Source organism: Hibiscus syriacus, unplaced genomic scaffold (genome assembly GCF_006381635.1).
Source record: "Hibiscus syriacus cultivar Baekdansim isolate YM2019G1 unplaced genomic scaffold, ASM638163v2 tig00000765_pilon, whole genome shotgun sequence".
Taxonomy (NCBI): domain Eukaryota; kingdom Viridiplantae; phylum Streptophyta; class Magnoliopsida; order Malvales; family Malvaceae; genus Hibiscus; species Hibiscus syriacus.
This window is the reverse complement of record NW_024061821.1, coordinates 107,017-133,343: the sequence shown is the minus strand read 5'-3', so window position 1 is coordinate 133,343 and position 26,327 is coordinate 107,017. Positions and strand designations below refer to the sequence as shown.

At 34.1% G+C, this 26,327-nt stretch overlaps 2 protein-coding genes across 2 annotated transcripts in view; one reads left to right on the top strand and one right to left on the bottom strand.

The window, feature by feature from the left end:
- Positions 1-11,104, top strand: part of LOC120216769 (ferredoxin-dependent glutamate synthase, chloroplastic-like) — a 48,454-nt gene extending 37,350 nt beyond the window's left edge. The window contains 19 exon segments of the mRNA XM_039214106.1: positions 27-85; positions 196-301; positions 1,197-1,293; positions 1,856-1,971; positions 2,061-2,258; positions 2,679-2,789; positions 3,412-3,651; positions 4,118-4,216; positions 5,823-5,918; positions 6,003-6,200; positions 6,309-6,383; positions 6,520-6,648; positions 6,743-6,841; positions 7,637-7,779; positions 7,866-7,959; positions 8,361-8,599; positions 8,716-8,794; positions 9,780-9,863; positions 10,735-11,104. Of these exon segments, the coding sequence (XP_039070037.1) occupies positions 27-85; positions 196-301; positions 1,197-1,293; positions 1,856-1,971; positions 2,061-2,258; positions 2,679-2,789; positions 3,412-3,651; positions 4,118-4,216; positions 5,823-5,918; positions 6,003-6,200; positions 6,309-6,383; positions 6,520-6,648; positions 6,743-6,841; positions 7,637-7,779; positions 7,866-7,959; positions 8,361-8,599; positions 8,716-8,794; positions 9,780-9,863; positions 10,735-10,896 (2,424 nt within the window). The 3' untranslated portion in view covers positions 10,897-11,104.
- A 1,635-nt stretch (positions 11,105-12,739) lies between these two features.
- On the bottom strand, positions 12,740-18,997 carry LOC120216460. Its single transcript, XM_039213884.1, has 3 exons — positions 18,883-18,997; positions 13,480-13,760; positions 12,740-13,222 (listed from the first exon to the last, which is right to left on the bottom strand). Exons 1-3 carry the CDS (start codon positions 18,995-18,997, stop codon positions 12,740-12,742), a joined length of 879 nt encoding a protein of 292 aa, XP_039069815.1.
- Positions 18,998-26,327: the final 7,330 nt, after the last annotated feature.

Genomic DNA, 26,327 nt, shown 5'->3' with positions numbered 1-26,327 from the left:
TATGCTAAATGTTTGTCATGATCTAGGCAATCAAAGCTGGTCTTCTCAAAATTCTTTCTAAGATGGGTATCTCATTACTTTCAAGGTATGAGTTCTGAACTTAGAAGGGTTTGAATGAGTAAATATGTATTCTAATGCTTTTTTATGTGTTCATTACTTGTGAAAATTGATTTACTTTTGTTATTCTCTATTTAGTTATTGTGGTGCACAAATATTTGAGGTTTATGGACTGGGAAAGGAAATAGTGGATTTTGCATTTTGTGGGAGTGTCTCAAAGATTGGCGGACTGACTTTTGATGAGGTTAGACTACTTGCTCTTTGATTCGAATGGGATCATGGTATAAAAATGTGTGCTTGTTCTTATGAAGTAATTTATCTCATCATTCTTTTTTAACTGTTTTAAGACAATGGTAAAGATGCACCAATTCTATTTTGTGTTTTGGTTTTATATTGATCATTTTTTGTTTCTCATGTGTAATGAACTTGAGATTACATGGCACATACTTTTTTTTTTGTGTGTTCTGCCTAGGCTTTAGACTAATTATGTTGACCTTTGACAGTATTTCTGGATATGTATTTATCCCTGAACATCTCGACTTCAAAAGCTAGTCTATAGCCTTTGAGAGACTGGAATCCTGAGTTTTGAGAGTTCAGAAACATCTCGTTTTAGTTGAAGTAGTTTATAGTATCCAATCAATAGTTTTTGGTCAATATCAAATGCTCTTATTTATTCCTGGGGGTTCCCATGGTTTCCTTTAATGCTTGGTTCTTCATTTACCAAATAAAGAAAACCACCTGGTGTTGAATTTTAATTGTGATGTACGGATGGGTGATGCTGATTCAATTAAATAATTAGGGATACATTTTTGTCAATTTTACATTTTGCATGGACTCTCCTGGCATTTTATGTTAGTTTTGTTATGCTTTGCTTATTTACCAGGTACTGGGGTTTGGGCAGTATATTGAAACTTTGGGATTTTGAAATTTCCTTTGGTTTTTACATTCTCTCCAAATTAATCTTTTGAGTTGTCATTTTCTCTATTTTTCCTCTCTACCCTACCTCAGGTGGCCTACTTAATTTGCTTTAGCACTTGCATTCTTCGGCCATTTTAATCTCAATATTTGATTAAGGTGTTATTATGCTATTTACATCTATTTCATTTGATTTTGTTTTCTGTGATTTTTGTTACCTACAGTTGGCGAGGGAAACATTGTCTTTCTGGGTAAAAGCATTCTCTGAAGATACAGCTAAAAGATTGGAAAATTTTGGATTTATACAATTCAGACCTGGAGGTATCACTTATTGTCAAAATACTTGTGCATTTATTTGCTTCATGAGGAATACACGATTTTACTTATATGGTATCCCTTCTATTCTGATGATAAGAATACTTTATCTGGAAATGAATGAACAATGTGCTGGATTAGTTATAAAGATACAGCTAAAAGATTGGAAAATTTTGGATTTATACAATTCAGACCTGGAGGTATCACTTATTGTCAAAATACTTGTGCATTTATTTGCTTCATGAGGAATACACGATTTTACTTATAATATGGTATCCCTTCTATTCTGATGATAAGAATACTTTATCTGGAAATGAATGAACAATGTGCTGGATTAGTTATAATTCATGCAAATTAGCTGAAAAGTGGAAATGAATGAACAATGTGCTGGATTAGTTATAATTCATGCAAATTAGCTGAAAAGACATAATATCATCTTAGCCTGAATTCTGTCACTTCAGGCATTCCCTGATTTAGTATTCTCAAGAACAATGGTTTATTGAGTATATTCCATTTCATCTACTTGTGTTTATATCTATATTAATGTTTATTATTTAATTTTTAAAAGGGGAGTATCATGCAAACAATCCTGAGATGTCAAAACTACTTCATAAAGCTGTCCGTGAGAAGAGTGAAAGTGCTTATTCAATTTATCAGCAACACTTGGCCAATCGTCCAGTCAATGTTAGTCAATACATATGATATCCCTTCTTTATCATTTCAATGCTATAGTTATATAATTACATGATCTATTCCTATTATTGTAAATGCAGGTTCTCCGTGATCTTCTTGAATTCAAAAGTGAGCGTGCACCAATTCCTGTTGGAAAAGTTGAATCTGCCTTATCCATTGTTCAAAGATTTTGCACTGGTGGAATGTCACTTGGAGCTATTTCAAGGGAAACTCATGAGGCAATAGCCATTGCCATGAACAGATTAGGTGGGAAGTCTAATTCAGGAGAAGGTGGTGAGGTAATCCAGGACAGGAGATATATAATAGTTTTTTTTCTGATATATTTCTTTTGAGCAATATACATGTACATGTGTGTGTGTTTGTGTTCTAAAGTTATTCCTTTGGTCACTAACTCATAGTACTTACTATTTCAAAAGAAAAGGTCACTTCCATGTTACATATGGGAAGTGCTTTGCTCTATTTACTGTTTTATTTGGTACTCATTCTGAAAGCAAGTTTTAGACCAAAATAATCTTGAAACTTGTGTCTGTTGGCTTAGCTGAGGAGCTATAGGGGATTAATAGATTTGGTTCAGGTCTTCCTATCTATAGGAGAATGGCTTTTTCAACCCCCCCCCCCCCTCCTTCTCTTCCATTAACAGATCAAACATTTGGAAATAAAATGAAGAAACTAATGGTTTTTGTTTTATTTTCTTCAAGGATCCAATTCGCTGGAGGCCACTTACTGATGTTGTTGATGGGTATTCTCCCACGCTGCCACACCTTAAAGGTCTTCAAAATGGTGATACTGCTACAAGTGCCATTAAACAGGTCATCTAATAGAATTATGCTTAAAAAGGGTTTCACATGATTCTGTAATGTGTCATGTAGACCACATGGGGATTTCTTTAGGGCACTGATATTTTTAAACCAATACACCTGCTCTTATCATACACAATGTGAATTGTATACATTTGAATTGTTTATGCAATTGCACCAAAACTGTGTAGCACCGAGTTATCTTTGGTTTCAAATGTGACTTCTCTTAGCTACCTTGTTATTTATTCTGTTACAAATAATACAACTAAGAATTTCTATTAGAAATTCATTGTAAAGTTAAAAGTACACCTTTTTTTTAAGGTAACAATGCAATTATGTCAATACTTGAATTTCCTTTACTTTTGGCCACGTTTTTGGTAAAGTTTAAATACTTCTCTCTCTCTCTCTCTAAAAGAAAAATAACTGAATACCAATATGGAGGGATCTTTATGAGAAAACTGGCATAAACACTTTGGAGTTACGATAGTGCTTAACAATCCTCAACTTTCTTTATTAGATGGGAATAACATAGATAAATCTAATCGTTCTGATCTGCTAGGAGCAGTCTGTGCTTTTACTAATCTAGTAGTCAACAGATTGTTCCTTGTATTCTCATGCATCTCTATTTCCTCAGGTTGCTTCTGGTCGTTTTGGTGTTACTCCCACATTCTTAGCCAATGCAGATCAGTTGGAAATCAAAATTGCACAAGGTGCTAAGCCTGGTGAAGGAGGTCAGTTGCCTGGGAAAAAAGTTAGTGCATACATTGCAAAGTTAAGAAACTCTAAACCAGGCGTTCCACTTATATCTCCACCCCCACACCATGACATTTATTCTATTGAGGATCTAGCTCAATTGATCTTTGACCTACATCAGGTAACTGATTGCTTCATTGTTAATCTAGATTTGACTTATACATATAGTATCTGAACTATAACAGATTTTTTGAACGTTAAAGACATTTATCTACTTTCACCATGAACACTGTTAAACCAAGCTGCTTTTGTGGCATCGAATAAGTTTTCGACATATTGGCTACTTCTACTTGAAAAGGGTTATTGATTTTATCCAAACCGATTTTAAGTTCCAAATTTTTTTCCTGAAGCCTTAGTTGCCTTGAAAACCAAATATTTAAATGTTGAAAATCAGTTTGTGTCAAAAAAGGGTTAAGCCGATGGCTGCTTGTACTAAATCTCTACTGATTGCAAAAGTTGTGGGGGCTAATAGCGCATGTTTTTAGTTCAGCTACCAAATTATGATTGTAACCTGTTTAGTCTTTTGCTAAAAGTAGTATACTTGGAGTATTGGTAAGACAACTATCTTATATCTACCAAATAAATAGGTCAACCCTAAGGCTAAGGTATCTGTCAAGCTAGTGGCAGAAGCTGGAATTGGGACAGTAGCATCTGGTGTTGCAAAGGCTAATGCTGATATCATACAGGTGAATCATCACAACTTATTACCAGTATCTTGAGCTCTTAGATGTATAATGCTTCTTCGGTTTTTATATCTATGCCCTTGAATCTCATTTTTATTTCTGATTTCTTCAACTTCAAAACACTCAAATCTTTTTTCCCTAGACAGTTTACCTACAAATGTTGTGCCTTGTCAATGTGCTTAAAATGTTTATGCATTATTCTTTTGTTAGAATGTACTTTTTGGCCAACTTTTGTTAGATTATACTAGTGTTAAACCCACACATCACAAGTGAAATTGCTTCCTAAATATGAATATACATGTTTATTTGTAGTTTTGAATATTAACAACGGATGATGAATAAAATAACTGTAACAGAGGAAAGGAATGTTAAGGGACAAAGATTAACTTTTCAAGAAGAAGATATCAGCAAAAGGTAGAATAGAAGTCATTATATCACTTGAAAGATTTACCATACCCAGAAAACAGATGACTGCAGAACTTCAATATATGTGAAAAAAATATTAAAAAAAATCGATTCTTATAAATATGGCGTCTACTATGAAGCGTCAGAATTATGTTTAAAACTCAATATCCTTATTACATGAATATAGTAAAAATTACAGCACGCTAGAGAAGCATCATAAAATTTCACAAAGAGGTATATAAACAAATTGGGAAATGGAAGAGGGAGATATATCTGAGATTTCCCATAATTTGTGAAGCTGATGGTTTCCCTGCATCTGCAAAATATATTGTTTTTCCTTAGATATGAACACATTAAATATTACGTGGAAATGAAGTTAGAAATAAAGCTAGATCTTGTATTTGATTTTCGTCTTAAAATTTGAATAAAATAAAATAAAATAAAAAAAGAGATAAAATTTGAATAGATGAATAAGCAACTTCATATATGAAAGAATATATTAAAAAGTAATGAAAAAGGAGAACAAAAGTCTAATCGATCATAATTTTGGGTTTAGTTTATATCTTTTTAAATTCTCAATCCTTGAAAGCTCATTAATAAAAACTTGCTGCTTACAGGACTTTTATGATAGACTGAAATAGACAATTAAAAGAGATGCATGTTTCAAGACTCACTAATTGGTTGATCTCATCGGGGACTTCTCCTCTTTCCTAGTTTTTCATCTGATTCTTTCAAGTTTCCACGGGAAAGTGGCGTGCTGAAGAAGATTAAACTTTTGACATATCTATTATCTGTCACAGAGTTCCTCTTGTGAAGTGGGTTACATCAAGATAACTGTTATTTTAAGTTTATTATGAATCTCAAAAGTTTCCTTCACAGCTAAATGGAAAATACTTGTACTAATGGACTTTTGGCATTTCTACGTAGTGCTAACAGTAGTGCTAGCTAGTCAAGATTTATTCCTTGCAAAGTTGATACATGCCTTGTATATTCATGAGAAAGAGTGTTGTCTGGTCATTGTCTAGATTTCTTGTGTCTTTAATGCTACTATTTTCTTTTCTTTTCAATTATGATTTTTTATGTTTGTATCTGTGAGTTGTACATAAATGTGATAAGGAGAAAGCAAAGCCAAGAAAGCTGTTTTTGAACTTCGCTCTTAAGAATCCATCTGAAGTCAACTCACAACTGTAATTTTCTTTTGCAGATATCAGGTCATGATGGTGGTACTGGAGCCAGTCCTATAAGTTCCATTAAACATGCTGGTGGTCCTTGGGAGCTTGGACTTACCGAGACCCACCAGGTATGTCTTTTATCCTACCAATTAAGTCATGTAAAATTATTTTCGGTTTAATTAGAGCAATCTTAAATCTCTGATCTTTTGCAGACTCTCATTGAAAATGGACTAAGAGAAAGGGTAATTCTTAGAGTCGATGGTGGTTTCAGAAGTGGTGTTGACGTTCTAATGGCTGCAGTGATGGGTGCTGATGAGTATGGGTTCGGTTCTTTGGCAATGATTGCCACTGGATGTATTATGGCTCGCATCTGTCACACAAATAATTGCCCAGTTGGTGTTGCCAGTCAGGTACTATGGTACCCTTTTGCTTATGTGACGCTATGATTGATTGTGCTCATATGTGGTGTACCATTCCCTACTTTCTTTTTTTAATATGTATTTCTTTTATTTGAACAGAAAGAAGAACTTCGTGCAAGATTTCCTGGTGTGCCTGGTGACCTTGTCAATTTCTTTTTATATGTTGCAGAGGAGGTAATCCATAATCCTTATTCTTGATGGTCTTTTGTATTCATTTTTCCCCAATTTAGAATTCATTTTAGATTATGCTCTTAAAGTTTAGTTTTCTGCATTGTTCCCCCTCTAATAGAATTATTTTTATTTCTTTGAGGTGCGTGGCATGTTAGCACAACTGGGTTATGAAAAGTTGGATGATATAATTGGACGAACAGATATACTAAAACCGCGAGATATTTCACTAGTGAAAACCCAGCATCTTGATCTGAATTATATTTTGTCGGTATGTTTTTAAATCATTGCCTGCTCGCCACATTTTTTCTCTGACGAATGTATTTTTATTTGCACTCAACATGAGAACTGTCTCTGGTTCCTAGAATGTTGGATTGCCAAAATGGAGCAGCACTGCCGTCAGGACTCAAGAAGTTCACTCAAATGGTCCTGTTCTGGATGATAATATACTTGCTGATCCAAAGGTAAAGCTTGCATGGTTATTGATGAAAAATTTTGTTGATATTTATGCTGATAGTATTTTTATGCATGCAAATGTAATTTCACATCCATCGTATTCTACTGTCAAGGACTTTGTGGATATGCTTAATAATCCTTATGCTATGTTGCTATATGACCAGAAAAACTACTAAGTTTAGGTACAGATTGTGATAAATTGAGTTACTAGATGGAAGTATATAAAATCTCCAATTGTCAACAAAATGGACCGGAGTTCAGAACGGGCCTTCTGTTTAGATCAGAAAAAAAAATTAATCGACTTTACTCATGTATTCAGGGATTGTTTTCCCAGATTGGTGAGGTTTTGGATTTATTTTTCTTTGTATTTGAGATGTCCCTTTCTACTTTATTTATGATTGGTTTTAGGTTTGATGCTATTATATTACAAGAGCCCAAGTTTCTTATGCTGCTTATTGGTTGTGTTGTTTGTTGCCCTTCTTTGGTTTTAGGTTGGATGATAACATATTAGAATGTTATAATCCTACCTTATTGTACTGGGATTGTTAATTGCTACATATATTGGTTAAGTCTTGAATTTGTTAATTGCTCTTCACCTGTAGCCAATTAGTGATTTCTTCATAGGAACTAGACTGGTTGATATAAACACCAAATTACAATACAAGAAAAAATGTTGTAAGGTAGATTCAATGTTTAAATCATGTTATGAAAATTGTTAATTGAATTTAATTTGCTCAGCTGCAATTTTTGTATGAGTTGCTACTAATAGCCAGCAATTTAGAAGCTTTCTTTCATTCATTCAGGTCTCTGATGCAATTAAAAATGAGAAAGAGGTACATAAGACTGTAAAGATATACAATGTGGACCGAGCTGTTTGTGGTCGTGTAGCAGGTGTGATTGCAAAAACATACGGTGACACTGGGTTTGCAGGGCAGATTAATATAACGTGAGATCCAACTTCTTAATAGTTGTTGTTTGTGCATAAAATTGTACCTGTCAGGCAAGCTAAACTAGGTTTCTTCTTGTTCATAGATTTACTGGTAGTGCTGGTCAGTCATTTGCATGCTTCCTGACTCCTGGAATGAATATTCGGCTTATTGGAGAAGCTAACGATTATGTGGGAAAGGTATTGTGACTGAACTGCTATCTGCATGCTCTGTTGGATAATTTTATGACTTCAGAAAAGCTGTCTGATTTTTCCAAAGTTTGAACTTGGTTAGTAAAAAATTTGCAATTTTTTGATTCGGTCGATTTCCTTTTTTTATTGACTCTGGCCTCTATAGACTGAACTAGGTATGAAATAATCTAAACACATAAACTATGTCAAAGATTTCCCTTTTCCAAATATGCATTTTCAAACACACTTTGGTATAACCTAAACTGTTTTGTGAACATCGTCATTGTTGGCAACCTTTCAAGTTAAATTCTAATTTAAGATAAAGTATTAAAATGAACCTTCTAGCAATGATTGAACTCCATTGTTTCTTCATAGAATCTGACATAAGCTCTATAAATAAATATTACAAGGGTATGGCTGGTGGTGAGTTGGTAGTAACCACCGTAGAGAATCCTGGGTTTTGCCCTGAGGATGCAGCTATAGTAGGCAATACATGTTTGTATGGAGCGACAGGTGGCCAGGTCTTTGTTAGAGGGAAGGCCGGAGAGCGCTTTGCTGTGAGAAACTCACTTGCTGAAGCAGTAGTTGAAGGCACTGGTGACCATTGCTGTGAGTACATGACTGGTGGTTGTGTGGTTGTACTTGGAAAGTGAGTAACTGTTATTTATTTATTTGTACTGGTTATCACTAACCAACTTGTTGTTATCCAATTATCCAAAAACAAAATGATGCAATTCATAGAACATTCGTATTTATTTTTGGCAGAGTGGGGAGAAATGTTGCTGCTGGAATGACAGGAGGGCTAGCATACATACTCGATGAGGATGATACTCTAATACCCAAGGTTTGAGCAGAAATGGCCTATCTTCCTCTCTTATATCCTGGCTTAATTTATTATACATTGGAAAGTACTTTACGATTCTGGAGCCTTGATTATAATTTCTAGATTTGCTATGCCATTAATTTTTTATGAGACCTCTCTGCTGCCGTAGGAAATTCTTAACTAATTGCATGTTACCAGTTGCGTCTCATTTTCTTCAGCTGCTCCCAAGCAGAATTTTGCCACATATAGCATAGACAAAGTTTATAAAATATTTTAATGCTTCTAACAGCCTTTTATCTCCACTTAAATTCACCCTATTATTACTTTTATATATATATATATATATATATATATATATATATATATATATATATATATATTGATAGATAGATGTTAAATTTCTAAGCTTTGGAATACCGACCAGTTTCTTTTCCCCCCACCCTCTCCACGGGCTAAAAGAAGAAAAGAAGGAAGATGCCTTTTTGAACAGCAATTTCTTCTACTTTTGAGGCTAGCAACTGCTAGCCAAAGCATTAGATACCTATTTGGCAATGAAGGTCTCTTGCACATTTCAAGTCTGCTTGCGTCATTTTTGGCAATCATAGAACTTAAGTATAATCTATAGGATGAATGTCAGTGGAAATTAATGTTTCTGTTCTGGATCTTTTGCTGGATTCAATATCTAGAGCTACATGAATACTTTGAATTATTCTCCTTTTTTGGTTTCCCTGCCTCTCCCGTTTCTCTTCCTTAATCTATCTATCTATCTATCTATCTATCTATCTATCTATATAATTTCTTCTCTTTACTTACAAGGATTTTTCGCATTTGATTCCATTTATTTCATTTTTACCCTGCATCCCCTTCCTTCTCCTGTTCTCCTTTACAATTTCATGTTACATAAGCATTTAGTGGAATCTGTTTTTTGTTTATGATTAAATCTCTCTCATCATCATCATTATTCCTTTGGATTATCATCTTTATAATTTTATAAATGTTTGATCAGGTAAATAAGGAAATTGTGAAGATCCAAAGAGTAACAGCCCCTGTTGGACAGATGCAGCTTAAGAGCCTAATTGAAGCCCATGTTGTAAGTTCACCTTGAATTGTCCAACAATCATCATGAACCAGCACAATAAACTATTATTAGATTTGTCACGTATTTCTTAGGTTAAGAGCCACTGCATACTGACCAGCGAGCAGTGACAGAGCTATATAGGAGAGGGGTGGCTAAATTTTAATATTCTCTTATGTGCATGGTGAATTTAGTTTAGGCTCTTCAAATAGTATATGAAAATTAATCTGCCCCTCTCAAAACTCTAAACCTTGAGTATAAAATGATGTTAAAATTTATAGGAATTTCTTTTATATGATGTAATATTTGGTAAATTCTAGATTCACTAAAGGTTAGTATTGAAATCATGATGAGTCTAACTTGCAATTTTTCTGTTCAGTATATTCTTTAAACAAAATCTTATCCTACTAATTTTAAATGATTTTTTTGTTGGCAATAATTGGCACAAGGACGCAACCTATAATGCATTTATTTTATATGCTGAATTTTATTTTTACACGATGTGTGTGTGCACGGACTTGTATTCTCTTTATAGAAATTTATAGCCATTTACTATGATTTTGCTATTTGTAATTTTATCCCCTGTTGTTCTATTACTAAAAGCACATTGATTTTCTTTATTTTCTGAGTGAATTAATTAAAGTTATCCTTTTTTTTTCAATTTGAAGATTAAAATTATAATATCAATACTATCTCCTGTAATGAGGATTGCCAACTTTAAAAACTGGTTTTACAAACTTCGTATTTGCTATTCTGGTATTGACTTTCTTATGTGGTCCTCTAATGCTAATTCTCTGATGTCTACTAGTTCCATACAAATCATCTTAACAACTGCATTACCTTTATTTCCTTGAACAACGTCTTAACTTGAAGTCTTATGGTGAAGGAAAAAACTGGGAGTGCCAAAGGCTCGACGATATTGATTGAATGGGACAAGTACTTACCACTGTTCTGGCAGCTGGTTCCACCTAGTGAAGAAGATACCCCTGAGGCTTGTGCCGAGTACCAAAGCACAGCTGCGGAGAAGGTGACATTGCAGTCAGCCTGAGATAATGATCAGACCATTTGTTCATTGAGAGCATTATTGTAGCCCCACATTGTATAGATCAACCAAAAGGGGATTGTTGTGGTGTTATGAATGAATGTGATCATGCTTCGAGGAGTTTGATGCAGGGAGAGGAAGAACTTTGGTAGTCAACGGCAGGTTATGAGCTTTTGGTTTTGATCCCATTTCTGATCCATCCAAAAGCATTCAACTTCCAAGTGTCACAGCAGTTATGTAGTCATAGGTGTTTAGTTTCTGTCAGCAAACCAATTGGAATATAAGACATCTATTGTCTATTGCTTTGAATACTAGTTTCATAGAGTCCGTATGGAAGAAGATACTATTATTTGTACTACCTTGATGTGTAAATGTGCATCCGACTTATAAATAAAGAGTAAAACTGGTTGTCAAAATTGGAATATGTTGGTTTGAATACTTTCCATTGAAGGGTGATATTGGCTCGACTTTAGGTTGTTTTCTTTGTCATGGGTTCATTGCCTTATCAGGCTAGGATTAGCAGTTCCTTGCATCAATCAAATGGCATTGTTCTGGGAGACCTTGGCCTTGCCAGTGTAAGTAATGATGTCCAGTGTCATGTAACAAGTACGACCCTTTCTTGTGTAAAGGAAGGTGTGGGTATGGTGGAGCTAAGGTAATAGCTTTAGCTATTTCTATGATTATATACATTTATTTAAAAAAAAACATTTTGATAAAATAAATCATTGGAACACTAATACTAATACTAATACTTAAGCAATCTCTATTAATTGGTTTACTTAAATCTTTTCCCAAGATAAATTCCTTTTGGATCAAATGAAAATTAATAATAATAATAATTTTATTCTACATCAATTTATTTTACTAATTAATTAGATACATAAAGAACTACCATAGTCCAGTCAATCAATGGCCATATTTGATTTAGTTAGAATATCTTTCGAGGTCATTGAAGAACAGCAGACATGTGACAAGTTGAATCTTCCATGGTAGAATGCATTTAATTTGTAATTGTGGAAGAACAGCCGATGCCTTTTGTATAATTAAATAATCGTAGTAATCACAAAGAGCCTGGTGACAGACCCAAAGGATTCTCACATGAAAGCACATATACTCCATCGCTTGCAGCCATGTTAAGTTGAGATCAAACGAGGAAAAACCAAGAGGACCTTTTTAGTTTACTATTTTCATTACCAGTAAAATACCAACTGTTTTCCTACTTTGTACTGCTCACACATAATGTAAAGCCGAACATCTCTCTCTTTTTACACTCATCAACACTGGCCAATGCAGAATAACCTTCACAATCATGTAAAAGAACCTCTACAATTTTACAATCTTCCAAGTGGATGAACCTCTATATCTTTACTCCTATCCTTTGAGCAACCTGCATCATCAGATCAATTCGAAAATTACATTTACATTTTTTTTTACCTTTTTTAAGTTTTTAGTTGCTGATAATAAAGTGTCAGGTGAAAGTCAACCAGACAAATGGGTTAACATAGACGATTAAAACAGATATTCATGAAGATGAACAGATAATAGGCAGAAGTCCAGGTGAAATGGGATTACACAGAATGTTAATGGCAGTTAAAACAAATGTTAGCTATACGGCTAAGCCGAAACAATAAATGCAATCACTCAGAAAAATATCTCAAAAGAAATATAATTTAGATAACGTCATGTTCTGATCCGGTTAGAAATGTTAATCCGACTGCCCAAAAATCTTGAGTCATGTGTCTGGAAAAACAGATTCAGGTTGGCTTAAGAGTTGCTGCAATAGACCAAAAACACCAATTTTAATTCCCCAAATACAACACACTCAATGCAACAAAAATACTCCAACCAATTAGCCTATCCCCGACTTAGCAAATTCATCTACTTCCCAGTTCGCTGCTCTCAACACATGCCTAACAATAACACCTTTATCAACCATAATCGAGGCGATATCTTTAACTATGGAGAAGAAAAATGGGGTGGTGGCGGTAGGATTCTTGATCCAATCCACAACCATAGCACTATCGGATTCTAAAATAAGTCTTCGATTCACCGACATCCCCGATTCCAAGAAAAGCAACAAACATCTCTTAATTGCCAACAGTTCTGCCAGAATAAGAGGGTCAGAACCAACTCTCTCAGAGAACGATCCCAACACCATACCTTTCTCATCTCTAAGCAACCCATCGATGCCACCTTTCAACCATATTCTATCCATAGCACCATCCACGTTCACTTTAACAAAATCGATTGGAGGCAGAGACCAGCTCACCAAATTTGAAGGGATCCTATCAGGATTCAAAACATGATCAGCTAAAAAAGGATCCCTACTAGGCTATCAAAAGAAATCAACACTTTTGGAAATTTTGAGATAAACCGTGCTGCTACTCTATACCTCGAGAGAAAGGATAACAGGGAAAAATTCAGCTTCCCTTTCTTAAAAATGATCTCATTCCTCATCTTCCAAATTGACCATAAAACGGCTCCTGGTATGAACCCCCAAATGGTTGATCGAGATACAAGGTTAAACCAATCGGAAATCAATGATGCAGGATACTAAGGAATAGCAAAAGAGACCTCCTAAAACCTCACCCATAAACCCCAAGACACTTTACAAGAAACAAATAAATGAAAAACAGCTTCCTGAGCTAGCCCGCAAAAAGGACAAGATGGATCTTCAATCCCTTGTACCCCACGTTTAATTAAATCCACTTTGATTGCTACCTTCTTGTACACCACTTGCCAGACAAAAGATTCGACCCGAGGAGGAGCCACACCAGACCACACATGTCTTGACCAAAAAAAACTATCATCCAAATTGTCAAGAAGGATTCTAAGACAAGATTTAACTGAAAAATGATCATCACCTTCTCCTGACCACACAATGTTGTCATCAATCAAAGGCGGGAGATTAAAATTATACAACAATGAAATATAAGTTCATTCCATTGCAGCATCTCCCAATCGGTAATATTTCTTCTCATTTGAATGTCCCAAAAATAGCCTGAGGAGTTTAATTTCCTGAAATTGACAATCTTCCCCTCCTTGTTAATCGAAAGAGTGAACAATCTTGAAAAATGCTCTTTCAATGGAACTCCATCAAGCCAAGCGTCATGCCAAAACAAAATTAAATCCTCATTGCCCACCTTCATTTTAAAATTACTCCGCAAATAAAGTCCAAATTTATCATTCAAACAACAATTTTTAACAACCCCTTCCATATCCAAGATGCTTTATAAGAGGTCGAATTTCCCAACCCCATTGAATTGTGATCAATTTTGTTATTGTAGAAAATAATCCTTTTCCACTAAGAGTTTTTCTCATTAGCAAATTTCCACGTCCATTTTCCCAATAAAGCTCTGTTCATAAGCTCTAAATTTGGAACCCCAAGCCCTCTCAAAACCTTAGGCTTGCAAACGGTAGACCAGTTAACCCAATGAATTCTGTTTTTGGCAATCGAATCCCCCCAAAGAAATTTCGCCATAATTGAATTAAGCCTCTTCAATACACAACTTGGCATTCTGAAAAATGACATGAAATATGTTGTTATGGAACAAAGAAAAGATTTTATCAACACAACTCTACCAACAATAGACAAAGAAGTTGACTTCCACCCAGCCAATTTCTTGTAAAATTTTTGAATAACCTGGTCTCATAATGATGCTAATTTTTTCTTCTCCCAAAGAGGTAACCCCAAATAATATTGGGAATAAACCCATTGTGCAACCTATTATAGCATCTCACTCACTAAGGACCGCTTCATTCACGTTGATTCCATATAACCTGCTCTTGGATAAATTAATTTGCAAGCCATATATCATCTCAAAGATCAAAATCACCCTACTCACATTCTTCAACTCCCCAATCGAAGCGTTACAAAATATTAATAAATCGTCTATAAATTGGAGGTGAGAGAGCTCAAAGGAATTACCTAAACTTTCAATCTCAAATCCTCTAAATAAGCCTAAAGACACAACCTTCGACAACATCAAGCTCAATAATTCACCAACCAAATTTAAAAGAAGATGAGACAGAGAGCAACCCTGTCGAAGACCCCTTGCAATCCGAAACTCATCCGAAGGAAAACCATTATGTAACACCCCCAACCCGTATTCGACCTGAATACGAGTCCGAGATGTCACATTGACTTTTCAAATTGTTTCTTTTCACAAAATAGCTAAAGAATTTCAATTTCACATTTAAATCAAACTGAATAAATTGTATTAATTAAAAAACATTTGGTTTTACAAAGCCTATCAGAGCATATTCAATATAAATCTCTTAGTACATGCCAACTACGTTCAATATACCAAAATACATAATCATATCCATTTCTTTTCTGATCTGACCTTCGGTAAGGAGAAATTGGCATGTCTTGCTCCTCTCAGCTCCTTAATCTTCTCGGAACCTACGTGTGAAACACTCACACGCTAAGTCGATAACTTAGTGAGGCATAAATAAACTTAAATATAACATCTAAATACTAATTCCTTCTATGCACACTTCACGTAATCATGTTAATTATAAAATACATTATGCATCAAACATAAATAATATATACATATTCATAACATATCATTATCCTTATTATTACTCTTATCATTATTAGCCTTATTTTCATTCTTATATCTTAGTCATATGTTCTTGTATCTAACATTATTAACCAAGCCATATACACATCATCATATCACATATATCACTTCACAACGAAACAAACATATAATCATACCAAGTTTATTTATATTATCTTTAATTATCCCATGTACACATGTGAGAACTAAAGATATGTGAGTACATAGACGTTGTGCACATATGATGTCACCACAGCTCGTATAATTCCCACTAAGGGCGCGTAGGATTTATCCCGAATGACCACTATGCCCCGAAGGACCACATATAACACATATGTCCCGAAGGACCACTCCTTAAGAACCATATACATATTCCAATGGACTAAATAAGTGTACCGAAGTACCACATATATGTTCCAAAATATTATATATATGTCCCGAAGGACCACGTAGAACCCTCGACTCTTGGCATGCCAACTATACCTCTAGCCCTCATGATACATAACATAGGCATTATCATTTATCTCATTTCACATAGTCATATCACATAGACACATGTTCTCATAGCTTCTTATCATATCATATGACTTATCTCTTGTGATCATGTAATCATATCATATGGCTTATCTCTTATGATCATGTAATCATATTACTTATAATCACATAGCTCATATTCACATGGCTTATATCATATACATATGTCCACATACTTTATAATCACGTAACTTATACCTTTTCACATATGGTCATATAGATCAATATTATGTAGCTTATTTCACCTTTCATATATTCATATAGTTTATTATCACATTATTGATATCATAATCACATAACATGCATTTACACAGATCAATAACATGTAAAACAACACATCACACATATATTCATATCAATAACATGATTATATATATTATTTCATGCATCCTAATATAGAAAATAGACTTGTCGCAAGTCTTATTTTCATTCATCATTATATACTAACTAATATGCACTCACCTGGCCTCACTAGTCAATATCGATCTCTTAGTTCTTCCTAGCTCAATCTTATCTCGTTGATTCATTAAATACTCACTTCCGGTCAATATCTACACAATCAAATATTTGATATGCATATAAGAATTCTAAGTGTTATAATTTGATCCTTAATAACTCAAGCTAAATGAAATGCTTAATAAAATTTCAAATCCTTCCCAGACTGACCTTATTCAAATCCTTCCCTTTTTATATTCAAATCCTTATTTAAAAAATGGGTACCCATACTGACCTTATGATATCGGTACTCTTGGTATCGATACTACCTTTCCAGATATCGATACCCCATGAACAATTTATAATTTCCTGTCTTATGGTATTAATACTCATTCAACCAGTATCGATACTTATACCTTAATAATCACTTATTTTCTCTTTGAAGTATCGGTACTGAATGAACAGAACTGATACCCCTAACCCATAATACACTTTTTTAACCCAAAAATCTTACCAAACTCACTTAATTCTTCTTCCATAACCTGCTTTTAACCCTTGAGACTTAACTATACTTATTCAAATCAACTTATATCACTTTAATTCATCCTAATATCCAATATCCTACATACACACTTGAATTCAATAATCAAAGCAATAAATCAACATGTTCCAAATTCATTTCTAACACTCTGAATTTCTTAGTTAGATCATTGACAAGTCATATTTCACTTCAAAACTTATTTACTAACTTTATCTCAATAATTCCTTTAAAAACTCTTTACCTTCAATCTTACATAACTTAATTTTCTTTGAGTTTTAAGCAATCTTAAGTTTTCCTTAACTTTTCTTATCACTCCAAGAATCAAAACCAACCTTAACATGAAAGGAAAATCACTAAGAAGCATACTTACCTTATGCAAGACCCCCACGATGGAGAGGAAGAAGAAGACTGAAGAATGCTCTGGATATCTCTTACTATTTTCCCCCCATTTCCACGTGGTAATATCCTTTAGAAATTAAAGATAAAAGCCATTCATTTGAAAAGACCAATTTACCCTTAATTCATTTAATATTTACTAAATCATCCTTCACAAAATATTCCCAATTAAATCCCTAAACTTTTTAATTTTTTGAAATCCAACCTCAAAGTTTCAAAACTTTCATTCTAGTCAATAGCCCTGATTTTTTGGGGTATTACAAATCTCCCCTCCTTTTAAGAAAATTCGTCCTCGAATTTTCACTGCACACATCATTAAGAACATATCTTCTAATGTTCTCATGTTGCTTCTTTTACTTAATATTTCCTGTCACCGTCAGAAAACTTGCTTTTCATTCCTTTAGTTCTTCAACTACCTTTTCCCTTTATATATCCATCTAATGTCACTTATCATATAAAAAGTAACATCAGTTCTTATCACTCAAAATCATAAATCAATCAATGTCCTTATCAATCTCTAATTACTTTGTAATAATAACCAAACTTTATTCCATCATCATTTGGATGCCTCTAAACTTCCTTAATACATATAAATAAATCCTTATCTCTCTAACTACGTCTACTTGATTAAGAAACACAACCTTAAATCTTCATCCAATATGATTAAGGCGTATACTTTACGAAATCAAACAATCTTTCCACATCACAATACACATTTTTCTCTTCTATATCAAACTTATAATTTATACTTCCATATAACCCTTGTCATATCTGATTCTGTAAACTCCATCCTTTCATTTCCTTATTATATTATTTTCCATAAATTAAGATCTCTTTATAACATCAGCCATATCTTTTTTCTTCATACTCTCATACTCTTTTCATATTACTTATACTTATCTCTAATTACCCATCTTTATCACGTCTTCATAACTCTGATAATCCACATTTTTTTTGCACAAATCTTATTCCTTGTAAAATCATTGTTCAAATCACAATACCAATATCCCTTTTTATCATCTTAAACTTTTCTATCAATCCTTAACTCCCCTTAAACATACGAATCCTTATCTCATTCACTACATCACATTTACATAATCAAGATACACAACCATATCCACTTCATATTTGGTTAACTCATCCTGACAATATCTTCAAATCTTTTAACTCCAACACTTTCCATCTCATAACCCTATTAGCCAGCACCAAATCTTTTAATCTAGGATACAAACTCTTATCAAAGCTACACTCTTACTTATAATATACTATTCCCTTGTTTCAAACTCATAAACTCTGGTTTCATTTATCTTATACACTTGTCACTGATGCACTTATTTTTAACCCTTTTACAAATTCTAACCACATCCTTTGATCTTTTAACATTCTTATAGTGATACTTGTCCACCATATTATATCTTATCCACGTAATAACGAAACTACTTCATATCACTTTTCTGATTCAAAACAGTGAGACCTTCTAACTTTATTCTAACATAGTTTCAACTTCCTGAAATCAACCTTTGATCTTACGAGACACTTCCTGAGGTGTTCGTTCTTCATCATGCCTGGTCAGGGCAGATGAATTGCTACCACCATCAGGTCTATCACCTCTCACTTCTTTCGAAACTCTCATTATCATACTTTTATTATAACATAACAATCTAATTCTATTAGCAAGATAACATACTCCTTACACTATAATATCAGAAATTTTCATTTTATATTGGCATGTACACATTTTTAAAACTCGTTTGATTTTGGTTTAAGCCTAGAATCGGTTAAGATTTAGCTCTGATATCATTAAATGTAACACCCACAACCCGTATCCGACCCGAATACAAGTCCGATGTGTCACATTAATTTTTCAAATTGTTTCTTTTCACAAAATAGCTAAAGAATTTCAATTTCACATTTAAATCAAACTGAATAAATTGCATTAATTAAAAACATTTGGTTTTACAAAGCCTGTCAGAGCATATTCAATACAAATCTCTTAGTACATGTCAACTACGTTCAATATACCAAAATACATAACCATATCCATTTCTTTTCTGATCTGACATTCGGTAAGGAGAAATTGACCTGTCTTGCTCCTCTCAGCTCCTTAATCTTCTTGGAACATACGTGTGAAACACTCAAATACTAAGTCGATAACTTAGGGAGGCATAAATAAACTTAAATATAACATCTAAATACTAATTCCTACTATGCACACTTCATGTAATCATGTTAATTATAAAACACATTATGCATTAAACATAAATACATACATATTCATAACATATCATTATCCTTATTATTACTCTTATCATTATTAGCCTTATTTTCATTCTTATCTCTTAGTCATATGTTCTTGTATCTAACATTCTTAACCAAGCCATATACACATCATCATATCACATATATCACTTCACAATGAAACAAACATATAATCATACCAAGTTTATTTATATTATTTTTTATTAGCCCATGTACACATGTGAGAACTAAAGATATATTAGTACATCGCGGTTGTGCATATATGTTATCATCACAGCTCGTATAATTTCCACTAAGGGCGCGTAGGATTTGTCCCGAATGACCAATATGCCCCGAAGAACCACATAAAACACATATATCTCGAAAGACCACTCCTTAAGAACCATATACATATTCCAATTGACCGAATAAGTGTACCGAAGTACCGCGTATATGTTCCAAAGGATTACATATATGTCCCGAATGACCACATAGAACCCTCGACTCTTGGCATGCCAACTATACCTCTAGCTCTCATGACACATAACATGGGCATTATCATTTATCTCATTTCACATAGTCATATCACATAGACACATGTTCTCATAGTTTCTTATCATATCATATGGCTTATCTCATGTGATCATGTAATCATATCATATGGATTATCTCTTGTAATCATGTAATCATATCACTTATAATCACATAGCTCATATTCACATGGCTTATCTCATATACATATGTTCACATACTTTATAATCACATAACTTATACCTTTTCACACATGGTCATATAGATCAATATTATGTAGCTTATTTCACCTTTAAATATTCATATAGTTTATTATCACATCATTGATATCATAATCACATAACATGCATTTACACAGATCATATAACATGTGTAACAACACATCGCATATATACTCTTATCAATAACATGCTTATATACATTATTTCATGCATCCTAATATAGGAAATAGACTTGTCGCAAGTCTTATTTCCATTCATCATTATATACTAACTAATATGCACTCACCTGGCCTCACACGTCAATACTGATCTTTTAGTTCTTTCTTGCTCAATCTTATCTCGTTGATTCATCAAATACTCACTTCGGATCAATATCTACACAATCAAACATTTGATATGCATATCAGAATTCTAAGTGTTATAATTCGATCCTTAATAACTTAAGCTAAACGAAATGCTTAATACAATTTCCACTTTGAGTAGTATCGGTACCCCCATGCATGGTACCGATACTTCCCTAGCTATGGTATCGATACCAAGCTTGGGTATCGATACCCTTTTTACATTCAAAATCTTTATTTCAAAAATGGGTACCGATACTAACCTTATAGTATCGATACTCTTGGTATCAATACTACCTTCCCAGGTATCGATACCCCATGAACAATTTATAAATTCTTGTCTTATGGTATTAATACTCATTCAACCAGTTTCGATACACATACCTTAATAATCACTTATTTTCTCTTTGAAGTATCGGTATTGAATGAACAATACCGATACTCCTACCCAGAATACACTTCTTTAACTCGAAAATCTTACCAAACTCACTTAATTCTTCTTCCATAACCTGCTTTTAACCCTTGAGACTTAACTATACTTATTCAAATCAATTTATATCACTTTAATTCATCATAATATCCAATATCCTACATACAAACTTGAATTCAATAATCAACCCAATAAATCAACATGTTCCAAATTCATTTCTAACACTCTGAATTTCTTAGTTAGATCATTGACAAGTCATATTTCACTTCAAAACTTATTTACTAACTCTATCTCAATAATTCCTTTAAAAACTCTTTACCTTTAATCTTACATAACTTAATCCTCTTTGAGTTTTAAGCGATCTTAAGCTTTCCTTAACTTTTCTTATCACTCCAAGAATTAAAACCAACCTTAACATGAAAGGAAAATCACTGAGAAGCATACTTACCTTATGCAAGGCCCCACGATAGAGAGGAAGAAGAAGACTGAAGAATGCTCTAGATATCTCATACTCTTTCTTTCCCCCATTTCCACGTGGTAATATCATTTAAAAAGGAAAGATAAAAATCATTCATTTGAAAAGACCAATTTACCCTTAATTCATTCAATATTTACTAAACCAATATTCATAAAATATTCCCAATTAAGTCCCTAAACTTTTTAATTTTTTGAAATCCGATGTCAAAGTTTCAAAACTTCCATTCTAGTCATTAGCCCTGATTTTTTTGGATGTTACACATTCATTAAAACCGAAATTGAAACCGTAGACAAACACATTTTCATCTAAGATCTCCACCTCTGCTCAAACCCCATATTATCCATGATTATTAGCAGTAAACTCCAATCAATTGAGTCATATGCTTTCTTGAAGTCAACCTTGAATGTTATTCCTTCAAGGTCTTTACTTCTGCAATAATCAATCCCTTTGTAACATCCTCAATACCGGGTTAGTGACTAAATTGGAAAGTTTCAGATTTTGGTGATTAAAATAGAATGAATGAATAGTATAAAGATTTATATGTAAATGATTGTGTAGGATTGAATTGAAAGGAAAAAGGAATGGAAGGGCAAAAGAGTCATTTGCAAGGAAAATTAATTAAAGAAGGGATAAGGATGTATATGACTACAGGTGGGATGAAAAGAAGAGAACACCAAAGGCTTCAAGAGTTATCTTCTTCTTCTTTCTTCCTTGTACGTGTGAACCAAAGCAAATGTAAGATTTCTGATTGTTGAGTTTCTTGTTAAATTTAATATTGGGTTTTGATTATTAGATGATAACTAAGCTTAAGGAAAGCTTAAGTTATCTTAACATCAAAGGATGATTGAGTTATGAGAGATTAAAGATTTGAAGTTCTTAAATGAAATCTTGGAATAGAGTTCATAACTAGAATTGAAAGTTATATTTAACTTGTCATCAATCTAATTAAGATATACGAAGTGTTAAAAACGGAATTCAAACATGTTGATTTATTAATGTAATTCTTGAATTACATATGAAGGATAGGATTTTAAGGTTTAAGATGAAATAAATGAGTATAAATTGGTTTAAGGATGTGTATTAGAGTTAAGAATGAAAAAGGGGATTAAACATGAAGGATTTAATCCAAATGAATGAACTTTCGGGTTCAAAAAGAGGATTCTGGGCAGTGTGCACCGATGCACATTCATGGTGCATCGATGCATCAAGGTTAAAACCCAGAAATTGTTTGAATGTACACCGATGCATTGGTAGTGCATCGATGCACTCTTTTAAAATAAAGACATCGAATGTAATTCATGCATCGATGCATAAGTATTGCATCGATGCATCCCATTAATAATGAAACATCGAATGAAATTGGTGCATCGATGCATAAGGAGTGCATCGATGCATCCCAGCAATAATACTACATCGAATACCTTTTATGCACCGATGCATCAGTAGTGCATCGATGCATACCTTCATTAAAAGATGAAATTGACTTTTCTCTTAGTCTAAAGAGTGAATCATTAGAGTATATTAGTTATAATACTGATATAGATCCATGTGCGATTATGTAGATACTAAAAGTAAGCTTATTCCGGAATGATCAAAGGATTAGAATCGAATCAAAGCAAAGCTAAGGTGAGTGCATACTATATGCATATTATAATGGAATAAGACTTGTGATAAGTCTAATCCCTATGTTGATTTTTATAATACAGTAGTTGTGAACATGCATACATGATAATTATTGTGATACATGCATAAGATATATATATTTGTTCATGTGATATGATATGTGATATGACCTGTGATATGAGAACATGATATGAAGTGATATGAGATACATGATCACAAGAGAAATGATATGAGTACATGAACATATGAAATATAAGAATAATGCCCATAGTATACGATATGAGAATTATAGGTGTAATTGGCATACCAAGAGTCGATGGTATAATAGTCCTTCGGGACGTAGTCCTTCGGGACGTAGTCCTTCGGGATGTAGGAGTCATACGGGACGAATACTGAACTAAGGTTCGGTGCCCCATGAGGGAATAGATACGAGCTGTGGTGACAACATTAGTGCACAACCTCAATGCACTCACATACTTCTAATCTCAATAATATACATGGGCTATGCAATTGAAATACCGATTTACAGTGAAAGTGATACAAGAATGTAAGTTTCGTATATGCATTATATGTTATCTTGCGATAGATACATGCATATTGAAATGTCATGATCCAATTTTATGTATGAACATTCACAAGTTTATTGTTGCATATTCATTTATTGCCTCACTAAGTCTATGACTTAGCGTGTAAGTGATTTACACGTAGGTACCAAGAATCAGGAAAGGTGGAAATAGAAGTAGCACGGACAACAATGCTACTAAGAGATCAGATCAGAAGTAATTGATAAAGTATGTACTTGGTTATGTATAGAGTGTTGGCATGTAATAAGTGTTAATTACGAATACTCTGATCAATTTTATATTTTATGGTCTTATGTAAATTAAAGTATTTCGTTTTAATGAAAGTTTTAAAAATTCTTGGGATTTTCAATAAGAGTCAAAGTTTGAAAAGTCAATGTGACACCTTGGACTTGTATTCGGGTCGGATATGAGTTAAGGGTGTTACATTTAATGGTATCAGAGTTACGGTTTAGTCGATTCTCGGCATAAACCAAAGTCTAGAGTATCTTATAAGGTATACATGCCAACAAAATAGTGGAAACTTCTGATCTGATGGAATAGTAAGTATGTTGTTTTGCTAATAGAACTATATGGTTGTATTTTTATAAATGTCCGGACAAAGTAGATCTAGAAATGAAGTGGGAGATGATAGACCCGCTGAAAATAGTAATTCACCTACCCTGGCCAGGCAGAGTGAAGAACAGACACCCTCTGGAGTGCCTGTAAATGATCAAGATATATTCTTTAGAACGTTATACGCGGTATTGACGCGTTTCCAATCTCCTGTTACTTCAACTCCAAAAATAAATGTTGCAAAAGAGTTGAAGGGATTGGGAGCTCTAGAGTTTAAAGGGGAAGCCAATGAAGGTCCTGTTACTACGGACATTTGGCTTAATGACATGAAAGTCATACTTACGGGACTTCATTGTTCCGATGCTGAGAAGCTGGATGGAGTAATTTCCTTGTTGAGAGGACAAGCAAAGATCTGGTGGACCAATGTTACATTGAGAATTCTAACGCCCAAGTAACTTGGTCTTTATTTTTAGAAGATTTCAAGCATAAGTACATCGGAGATCAATTTGTTCGTCAAATGAAGCAAGAGTTCATGAATCTGAAGCAATGGAATCATACTGTATATGAGTGTGAGTGTGAATTCAATAAGTTGAGCCACTTTGCTGTCGAGCTAGTTCCTACTGAAAAGGATGCTTGTGAGTGGTTCGTAGAGGGTTTACGTCCTCGGTTAAAGAAAATGTTGATTGTCTTGAATTTATCATCATTTCAAGAAGTAGTTAACCGTGCCAAGGCTCTGGAAAGAGCTCAGAACGAGAGATTTGAAAATTTGAGAGCTCAGACAGTCAAAAGATCGGGTGCTTCTTCGAATTCTGCACCATCAAAAAGGGGCAAAGATGCTGGTTTTCGACCCCAGGTTAGATCAGAATCAGTGGCATACTCCGCTAGAGGATCAAATCAAATGAGAGGTAGACAAACTCAGTCAGTGGAATCTGGAGCTGGGAGAACTAATCAGAGTCAAGCCAGACAATGCCCGCATTGTGGAAAGAATCATTTAGGGGTATGTCGAATGATTTCTAGAGTCTGCTTTAGATGTGGAGACGCCGGACATTTCGTTTGAGATTGTCCAATGTCAACCAGTGAATCTGTACAGCCAGAGAGGTCTGTTTCTGTAGCCCAGAGGGGAAGAGGTAGAGGCAGAGGAAGAAGTCAGTCAGAGCCCTCTGCTCAACAGGAGATACACTCCACTGCTCGAGTGTACAACCTCAAGACCAATGAGGATTGTGATAACCTAGATATTATAACAGGTACCTTTCTATTGTTTGACAAATGTGTTATTGTATTGATTGATCTGGGATCTACATATTCATATATTACTAGTACGTTAGTAAGAGAATTGAACATTCCTTTAGAAACTACTAGTAATGAAGTAATAGTGACGAATCCACTAGGGCACAGTGCTCAGGTAAATATGGTGAGCCGAGGGTATCTCATACGGATTCAGGGAATTGAATTTCCTGCTAATCTGATGGAATTACCTTTTGACGAATTCGAAGTGATACTGGGGATGGATTGGTTATATCGTTATTACGCTGATGTCGATTGTAGAATGAAAAGAGTGACATTGAGAAGTTCTGAAGGAATAGAAGTTATTGTATTTAGTGAAAGATGGAATTTATTAGCAAGTGTGATTTCAGTGATGACTGCAAAGAAGTTACTGTTACAGGGATGTCAAGGGTTTATTGCTAATGTACTGGATGTTAGAACCAACGAGAAAGGGATTGAAGAGATTCCTATAGTCAGAGAGTTTCTCGATGTATTTCCTGCAGAGTTGCAAGGTTTACCTCCTGACAGAGAGGTAGAATTCCAGATTGAGATAATACCAGGAACAACACCCATTGCAATGGCACCATACAGAATGGCTCCAAAAGAATTACAAGAATTAAAGATTCAATTAAAGGAGTTATTGGACAAAGGGTTTATTAGACCAAGTGTATCACCTTGGGGAGCTCCAGTTCTATTTGTTAA